This window comes from Arachis hypogaea, chromosome 17 (genome assembly GCF_003086295.3).
Source record: "Arachis hypogaea cultivar Tifrunner chromosome 17, arahy.Tifrunner.gnm2.J5K5, whole genome shotgun sequence".
In the NCBI taxonomy this organism is placed as follows: Eukaryota; Viridiplantae; Streptophyta; class Magnoliopsida; order Fabales; family Fabaceae; genus Arachis; species Arachis hypogaea.
The window spans coordinates 131,542,315-131,551,918 of record NC_092052.1 but is presented as its reverse complement, the minus strand read 5'-3'; the positions used below and the strand labels follow the sequence as shown (position 1 = coordinate 131,551,918).

The 9,604-nt window shown below is 41.9% G+C and overlaps 1 protein-coding gene and 1 long non-coding RNA gene across 2 annotated transcripts; one reads left to right on the top strand and one right to left on the bottom strand.

The window, feature by feature from the left end:
- Positions 1-2,066: 2,066 nt before the first annotated feature.
- LOC140181074 (uncharacterized) lies at positions 2,067-2,808 on the bottom strand. The gene is made up of 2 exons (XR_011875708.1): positions 2,665-2,808; positions 2,067-2,583 (listed from the first exon to the last, which is right to left on the bottom strand). It is a non-coding gene; the product is annotated as an uncharacterized lncRNA (long non-coding RNA).
- LOC112767100 (E3 ubiquitin-protein ligase WAV3) lies at positions 2,251-4,976 on the top strand. The gene is made up of 2 exons (XM_025812978.3): positions 2,251-2,610; positions 2,705-4,976. The coding sequence occupies exons 1-2, from the start codon at positions 2,251-2,253 to the stop codon at positions 4,619-4,621; spliced, it is 2,277 nt and encodes a 758-aa protein (XP_025668763.1). The 3' UTR covers positions 4,622-4,976.
- The last annotated feature ends 4,628 nt before the right edge of the window (positions 4,977-9,604 follow it).

Below are 9,604 nucleotides of genomic sequence, written 5' to 3'. Positions count from 1 at the left end.
TCGAAATTATTGACTCTTTGATGACACTACACTGCCAGTCAAATCTCTCTCTCTCTCTAAATATATATAAGTTACTATGTCCTTTTGGGAAGGTACCAACCCCCCTCTGTGACTCCCTCTCTGCCTCGTTTTGCTGGTTTTAAGAAACCCACTCCTAGTGGTTGAATTTGGTGGCCTTGCACTTATCCAAGAACTTTCTCCATCCACCTTTTTTATTCGATTCTTTCTCCAACTCTAGTCTCTACTCTAGCTACATGTAACAATTGTTTATTTTACTAACTATTGTACGCTCATACAAGTGGTTAAAATAATACACTTTTTGAATTTTGAAGAAAGAAAAGTGGAAAAACAAAGAGGACCCCTCTTGTTATGGCTTTGGGTGAATAATCAAATTCATTCATTATTAATAGTATTAGACTTGGCTAACTAGGCCAAGCAGGTGGGGGCATAAAGCATGTTAATGTGATGCTGTTTATGCCATAAGGGTAATAATGGCTTTAAATTAATAGTTTAAACTTTATGGAGAAGGATAGTGGATGTATAATGAGGTTTTATTACCAAAGGATAATAAGAGTGTGTTTGGTTGGGTCTCCAAACTACTGACAGACCAAGAAGGGACGGGTCATGTGAATGTGTGATCAGTGAGTCTTTTGTATAAATTCTGAATCTTTTTATGGCAATTGATGTATTAACCTTTCTGTACTCCAATCTGCGCCAATTAATACAACGGCCCAAGACAGTGAGACATGCATGGAACAGTGTACTACACTACTACTCTACTTCCTAAACCTGTCCCTGCCCTCACACACTGACATCTAGGTTTTTACTGTGTCCACTCCCCTCTTTTTACTGCAGTGAAAATTACTACACTGTAATCCGAGGTTCAAGCTCAGGGTAAAATTTTTGGGGTTGTACATGTATATACTCAATAGGCATGTAAACTTGTGAAGTCGCAGTCTGTAGTAAAAATTTGGAATTTGTTAGAAGAGTGGGTCTCCCTAGTGGTCCATTTCTCTCAGTCTGTTGCACACAGGCTCCACAGTTTTTTGTGTGTTACTGTCACTCTCAGCCTCACGGATGGGATATTCATCACGATGGTGATCACTGATCAGGATGTGACTAATCAGACGGCCATTCTAAGCGTTCAGCTTCAGCCGTGGGATTTCAAGTACACACATAACATTCACTATATACCATCAAATTCACTGCGAACAAGTTGATTTGAGTCCATGTAAATTAAATGATTCTAATCTATTATAAACTTAAAAACTAAAATGATTCATTCATGTATTTACAGGAACCAAAATAAGTATGAGGCCAATGTCGCATTAGTTCAATACTATTATTTTGGATCAAATTTGGAAGGTGAGAAGTGAAAGCTAAGGCACGTGTACCCTGTGGATGCGTCACAAGGTGATGTGCATGGATGGGAGCAGTAGATGGATAGATAGGCAGGCGTTATATATATTTTATCTTCTGTTTGGTTATGATCAACTTGTGGCCTCACAACAGGTCGGTGATGAACGATGATCAGTGTTTGGTGAGACAGAATACAATGGCAAAAAAATAAATAAATTTAATAGGTAGTTGGGTTTGACCGGTTAATTCAAGATAACCAACCAACAAGTGGCGGTTAAGGTGGGTGAAACATGTGTATTAGGGTATTAATCCTGGTAATTCTTTGATGAACTCAGTTTAATTAATAATTAGGCCTGTGTATTATATAATACTATACTATATAAATTATTTAAAGGACGAGGGGCCTTCCCTTTTTGTACAAGTTAAAAGGGGGGAGAGAGAAAGGGGGTAAGACAGATCTCTCTCAAGGCGTTTAATTGCAGAGATCTTTTTGCGTTTCTCAATATAAGAGAGAGAGAGAGAGAGAGAGAGAGAGAGGAACAGAATAGCCTAGGCTGGACAATTGAGTGTATATCTTTATCATTTTTATCTTATTAGTGCGGGTTTGAGTTTGTCTCTTTGTTTTATTTTCCGTTTGATCCCATGCTCTACTCACTGAATTCGTTTGTCTTCTGTGCCACCTCCAGATCCATTAAAACAAAACAAACAAAACTATTCCTTTCTTTTCCTTCTCCTTCTCATTCCAGCAAAAGCAATACTATTATATAGTAATAATAAAAAGCGATAGAAAGGGATAGAAGCTAAGGAAGAAGGCACCTGCTATTCTCATTGTGGATTAGTTCTGTCTTTTCTTTTTTTTCTCCTCATCTCACACCTTTTGGTCTTTGAAAAATGGGAACTGGTTGGAGAAGAGCCTTTTGCACACGCGACCCAGAATCCACCCTATCCGATAACAAGCATCGTAGAAGCTCAAGCCCAAGCCCAAGCCCGAGAAGCTGTGGCAGACTCGGTTTCCTCAGCAATCCTTCCACTCCAAGGTTGCATCAACAGCAATCTCAATCCGTTTCAAGCCCAAGCCTGCGTTGCCGTACAATCGCCGAAGCAGCTGCATCAAATGAGAGCCCCAGAGTTGCAAGCAAATTAAGCACGCCAAGAGCAAACAAGTCCCCCAAGACGCTTGCAGCTTCAAATCCATCTTCACCTCGTTCCCCTCTCAAATTGTCCCTATTCAAGAACAGCTTCAAATTCAGGGTGTGTACTGTGTACAATGCAAAGTTAAAAATTCAAAACTCAAAATTATTGTACCGTTTGGTTCTTAATTCTGGCTGTTTTTCACGTTTAACAGAGTAGCTGCGGAATATGCTTGAACAGCGTGAAGACGGGACAAGGCACTGCGATATACACTGCAGAATGTGCCCACGCTTTCCACTTTCCTTGCATAGCTTCACATGTTCGCAAGCAAGGTAGCCTTGTGTGCCCAGTTTGCAACGCTACGTGGAAAGACGTGCCACTTCTTGCTGCGCACAAGAACCTCCCTTCAGAGTCTCAGAATGCCAGCGACATGAAGAATCCCACAGAAAATAACAATTCCTCAGTTTTCAACACAAACCCTGTGGAGCCACCTCAGCAACAGAAGCATTCAGAGTCGATTAGGTTCTACGACGATGATGAACCTCTCCTTTCTCCGACCTCCGGCGGCAGGATTATTCCGATTCCTGAAGCTGATGAAAAAGCGGAAGACGAAGACGACGAAGACGATGCCGGTGAATTTCAAGGATTCTTCGTTAATCCAAAATCTTCTGCTTCCTCAGTCAAATCCTACTCTGACGAGTTTCAAAATATTGAGGCAGATTCCAGGACCGTTCAGGTGAAGCTCATGCCGGAGTGTGCCGTCATTTCCGTCTCAAGAACTCACGAGACCTACGCTTTGGTGCTCAAAGTGAAGGCTCCGCCACCACCGCCGCTTACTCCGGTGCGGAACATGTCGCAACAGCGAGCACCGATAGATCTTGTGACGGTTCTTGACGTTGGAGGAACCATGACCGGCGCGAAGCTGCTCATGCTGAAGAGAGCGATGCGTTTGGTTATCTCATCACTCGGCCCCGCAGATAGGCTCTCGATCGTGGCCTTCTCCGCGTCGCCCAAACGGCTCTTACCGTTGCGGAGAATGACACCTCAGGGACAGCGCATGGCTCGCCGCATCCTCGACCGCCTTGTCGCTGGCCAAGGCGGAAACGGCAACGCCGGCGAGGCACTCCGCAAAGCGACGAAAGTCTTGGAAGATCGGAGAGAGAGAAATCCTGTAGCGAGCGTGATGCTCCTGTCGGACGGCCAAGACGAGAGAGTCCAAGCAAGCAACAAATCCAATCAACGAAAACCATCAAGCCACGTGTCATCGACTCGGTTCGCACACATCGAGATCCCGGTTCACTCATCCGGTTTCGGCACAAAAAGCGGTTACAGCAACGAACCTTCAGAGGACGCGTTCGCGAAGCGCGTGGGCGGCTTATTAAGCGTGGTGGTTCAAGATCTTAGAGTCCAGCTCGGCGTGCAGTGCGACTCCGCTGAAATCAGTGCTATATACTCTTGCGGCGGAAGGCCAACGCTTCTGAGCTGCGGCGCCGTGAGGCTCGGCGATCTTTACGCGGAGGAAGAGAGGGAGCTCCTTGTTGAGCTTCGAGTTCCCGTTCCCGCTTTCACCACTCGCCACGTCATCACCGTACGGTGCCTATACAAGGACCCTGCCAGCCAAGAGATTGTGTACGGTCGGGAGCAGGGACTCGTGGTGCCACCACCGCAGAGCACGCGTTGTTCTTCCGGCGCAAGAGTCGAGAAGCTGAGGAACTTGTTCATCACGACGCGCGCCGTAGCTGAGTCTAGAAGACTGGTGGATCACGGTAACGATTTCACCAGCGCGCACCATTTGCTTGCTTCGGCTCGCGCGCTTATTTTGCAATCTGGTTCGGGTTCGGAATATGTTCGAGGTTTGGAGGCTGAGCTGGCAGAGATTCATTGGCTGAAGCATCAGAAGGTTCAGATGGAGCAGGTTCAGGTCCAGCAGCAGCATATGATAGCGATGCAGTCGCGGCGGAGAGGGGGAGATCATAGGGATAAGGAAACGAGTTTTGTGGATGAGAACGGCGAGCCGCTTACGCCGACATCGGCTTGGCAAGCCGCCGAGAAGCTGGCTAAGATGGCCATGATCAAGAAGTCATTGAATAGAGTCAGCGACTTGCACGGCTTTGAAAATGCTAGGTTTTAGTTTTTTCTTTTTCTTTTTTAATTTTTATTTGTAATTTTAATTATATATTAAAAAAAAGGGGGAAATTAGAACATTTGGTGATGGCTCTTTCTGATATAGAAGATGGCTACAGAGGGGAAAGGGAGTTATATAATTAGGGGTATGCCCCATTGTATAATTTGAGATATTGATTGGTTAGTTAGTTGTTTGTTGTTTTGTGCTTTTTTAATTTTTGGTTTTTAGAATGTTCAATCATTTGCTTTTGAGTATTCAGAGCTCAGGAGATGATGTGTAGTACTTTACTTCTTGAATTCCATCATGTATACACACACACTTTTGTGATGATAAAAACAAACAAGACACTACTCGAAACTTATATGTGACGGTGCTTCTATGGAAGGCATGGAAAAGTTGTATATGCTGTTATGCTATGTTTGTAGAATTACTTTTCTTTTTTCGTTCTTTTTTCGGTTATTGGCTTTTTGGATATGATAGATGTTGGGATAGTTTGAGATTCTGGTTGTCGTTTGGATGAAGTGGGTTTGTGCTGCTAATTATTAGGGAACGGACTCTCAAAGGGGCTAAAATAATCTTTATGGGTGAAAAACATGGTAGAGGACACAACTTTAATGATGAAGAAATGATTACATCTCATATGGCAATGTGAAGCTTTTTTCGCCATACGTTAATCATACTCAGATGAAAAAAGAAGGGACCAAAAGTATTAATATTCAATCATAAGTGAAAGAGATATACTACGCATTAGACACCCAAAAAAGAAAAGATATATACTATGCATTGCGCAATGCTACATGGGAAATCTCACTTCCCAGCAAAAACATTAATAGGTGGAAACTACAAACAAGAAAATTATTAAAACAGCTTTTTTGTAAAATATTAGTTGAAACATAATTAGATGATTTTACATATTTTAGAAAATTGTCCGATATAATACTAATTCACATTTTAACTATTATCTTTGTCTAAAAATTATTCTAATGTGTATTTCATACTATGAATATAATTATGGCGAGTGTTAAGAGGCTAATATTTTTAGTAAAAAAAATAGAGTTAATTATTATTGGTTCACATATAAAACAAATACAAAAAAAATTAGTCATCTAACATTTTTCTATAATTATATATTGAAAAGCAGAAGACACTTTCCATATACCCAAGTAAACCAACTCTCTAATTTCATTACATTAACTATTGTATTTTGTTGTCATCTACCTCAAACTATAAATAGCAGCAAAGTTATACAAATCATAAGCTTTTTTTTTTTTTTTTGGTCTTGAATCATAAGCTCTTTATATACACACAATGCTCTGCTGGTGCTAACAGCACTGCCAATCGGCAACATAAGATGGTGTTGATCATTAATGGGGAGAGGGCCATTTTCGTTAATCACAAGAATAGGATGATGTTAATCACAGAAATGTTTGTATGTGGAGCCCAAATAAGTGCCTGAATTTTCCAATCCATCACTATCTCATTCATGTTTTATTGGCCCTCTTACTTTGCTTCGCTCTTTGTAGTCTTACTAGGAGGCCCACATTTACTCATTTAGCTACCTCTTATTTAACTTTGTGAAATACTTCTTTCTCTCGCAACGAGAGCATATATCTCTAGATAGCTAGAGCAACTACTTCGACAAAAAGCTGGTTCATTTTCGGTAGTGGAGCTTTCGCAAAGAAAAACAGGGAAGGGAGTTCATAATAACACTAACCAAAACAATCACAAGTGTCCGAGATTAGTTCTCAGCTTTTCTTAGTCTCTCTCCCTGAAAGATACGGACAACAAAAAAATTAAGCTAAAGCCATATTTTCTCCCTTCCAATTATAGCTCATGTGATTTGATGGAGAAAACACGTAGTATTTAATGTTGAGAAAGAGAAAATAATTAAAAAAGAAAACAAAATTGTTTGGACAATGATTTTTCAAATAATTAAAAAGTTAATACTTTTTTGGATGGTCATTGGTTTCGCTCAAACTGTCTTTTGACCTCTTTAAAAGTTAAAAATTATTTTATATATGAAAAAAATATTAGTATTTTTGCTTAATATTGATGTTTGTGGTGCTTGACAGAAATGTGGACGTACCAAAAACATTGGCACAACATGCAGGGTACGCGTTATTTTTTCAGAAAATTGAGACAGCTTTATCAGAGATTTCAAGCAGAGATTTGCCACGTGTTGTCTCCCGATACAACACGCAGGGTGCGTGTTACTTTAGCAAGGATTCCACACAGATTTTCGAGGCAACTTTATCAGAGATTCTTTACGTGGCTGCTCTGGTACAACACGCAGGGTGCGTGTTACTTTAGCAGGAATTTCGTACAGATTTTCAAAGCAACTTTATCAAAAATTTTCAGTAGAGAATCGCCACATGGCAGCTCCAGGACAATAAGCAAGTTGCGTGCTACCTTTAGTAGAGATTTTTCACAAGTTCTCAAGGTGCCTTGATCAGTGACACCAAGCACGGAAACGCCACGTATCGTCACCCTGCAGCACGCAGGGTTTGTGTTGACCAGTCTAGCCACGTGTCTTCACTGCAGCAGCATGCAGAGTGCGTGTTGACCAGTGTCTCCATGTAGGAAACAAGCCTTGCTCTGAAAAAAGGCATCAATAATATTTAATGTTTGCTTCATCGTTTGCTACTTTGTTCCGAGTGTATAAAAGGAGAAGGGTGGGGCTTCATCTTCATTTCATTTCATGCATAGCTCGTCTGCAGCAACATTTCATTTCATTCACTATGTGGAGAATGAAGATGTAAGTTTTGTATATCTGAGCATATCGGCCATTTCCGGAGAACAACAAATGGTTATATCTTTTTATGGTGGATCGGTAAATTATTGGGCCGAACTGGATTTGAACCAGCGTAGACATATTGCCAACGAATTTACAGTCCGTCCCCATTAACCACTCGGGCATCGACCCAGGAAGAATCAATTTGATTCTTTTTAGATGATCCATGATCAACTTCCTTTCGTAGTACCCTACCCCCAGGGGAAGTCGAATCCCCGTTGCCTCCTTGAAAGAGAGATGTCCTGGACCACTAGACGATGGGGGCCCACTTTCCCGACCGCCGTTATGCTATGTTCTTAGTATAAACAGTTTTTTTTTTTAATTGTCAATAGATTGGAATGATATGATTCGCTCAGAAGGATCCCCCCCCCTTTTTTCAAAACTCCATACCATATATTTGGGGAGTTCATCATCACGATTTCTAAATCGTTCATTCCAATCGCCAATCTATAATTCCAAAAAAAGTAGGATCTTTCGGGGAGTGGTTGGTTTGCTAGAAAAGGCGTAGCGTGGGTTAAAACTTCATTTCTTTTATTCATTTTATAAAAATAAATAGATGTAATTGAGAGTAAATTAGTTTTAGTTGAGAGTGAAATTAAAACACTTAAAATGATACGTGATTATACATTTGCAGAAGATTATGTTATCAATTATTTGGAAGGGCAATTTACTTATTTAAATAAAATGGCAGAATCCTTTACCTAAATGTGCAAAATGAATTGTTGTTACCTGCATGTGCAAAAACCCATTTCTATGTAATCCGTGGCAACCCACCACGGTTTCCAAACGTGCATAAACCGTGGCAGGTCCCAGCGGTTTAGGGGCAAAAACTATTGAGTGTAAACCGTGGTAAGTCACCACAGTTTACGAAGGAGGCATGGCATGCATAAACCGTGGTAAGTCACCACGGTTTATGAGGAAAATGTGCTGGTCATAAACCCTTGTGGGTTACAACGGTTTATGTAGGATAAATAATGGCCAGAAAACCTTGTAGGTTCCCACGGTTTACAATGACGGGTACTCTATATATATGTGGGTGATTCAAGATCCATAAGAGATCATTTTCACAATGGCTAGTGAGGAAGAGAGTTTTCTTGCCTTAGTGCATTGCTCTGGGAAAATAAAAAAAAGCCAAAGCCATGGTGTGAAGTTTACCGACAGAGAACCACTGAGTATTTTTATCCGTTCGTCGATGAGTTTGTCAGATTTGAAGAACAGCATCTTGGAGAAGCTTGGCGTGTTGGGTAGCAAGTGGGTGAAGAAACTATTCTACAAGATTTCCATGGCGGTTGTCTCGACCGGTGTTCATTTTGAAACCTTTGCGGTTAAGGCTGATGAAGATATTAGGGTTTTGTTCTACTTTGTAAGGAGTTTTCCGGAGATCAGAATCCATGAGTTGTTCGCGAAGTTGGAGGTTGGTGTCGATAGTTCTGGGGCATCCGCTCCAGTTCCTAGCCCAACTGTCGCGGGTGGTGCATCTAGTTCGATGCCTGCGGTCAGACCGTATCTTCCACCGGTTCAATCACCTTCGTTTGCGGCTGATTTAGACCGAACGGAGGTTGTTGGTTTTGTACCTTTGGAGAATGCAGCAATCATTGAGCCTCCCCACGTTGTGGGCACCGGTGGTGGCCTGGTACCTTATATCGAAGACTTTGGTGGACCTGATCAAGTAGAGAATGCAATGCGTGACGATGAGTCTGACCAGGAGCCTGTTGATATTGTAGGTGACAGCGACGATGACACAGGTGGCAATCCACATGCGCAGCATCGGCCTTCAAGTTCTGGTTCTCATCAGTACCCTCCACACTTCTCCACACTAAACTTGGATGCTCTTGGTCAACAGGAAGACGGTGGTAACACAGTGAGGGGATCTTCTACAGAATTTTAGATTGGGCAATCATTCCAGAGTAAAGATGAAGCTGTGCTGAGTGTCAAGGACTATAGCATCCGGCGAGGTGTTGAGTACAGAGTCATCGAATCAGATCATTTGAAGTATCATGGAAAATGCAAGGAATTCGGCAAGGGTTGTAGTTGGTTGATTCGTGTAGCGCTTCGTGCACGAAAGGGCACTTGGGAGGTTAGGAGGTACAACGGGCCACACACATGCCTCGCAACTTCTATTTCAAGTGATCACCGTCAGCTGGATTACCACGTTATCTGTTCGAGGATTCTTCCTATGGTTAGGGCAGATGCTGCGG

Excerpts from the sequence above, each read along its gene's own strand:
- LOC112767100 (XM_025812978.3), top strand. The coding sequence starts at position 2,251 with ATGGGAACTGGTTGGAGAAGAGCCTTTTGCACACGCGACCCAGAATCC. Across the intron at positions 2,611-2,704 it reads AGAACAGCTTCAAATTCAGG|AGTAGCTGCGGAATATGCTT; the intron begins GTGTGTACTGTG and ends CACGTTTAACAG.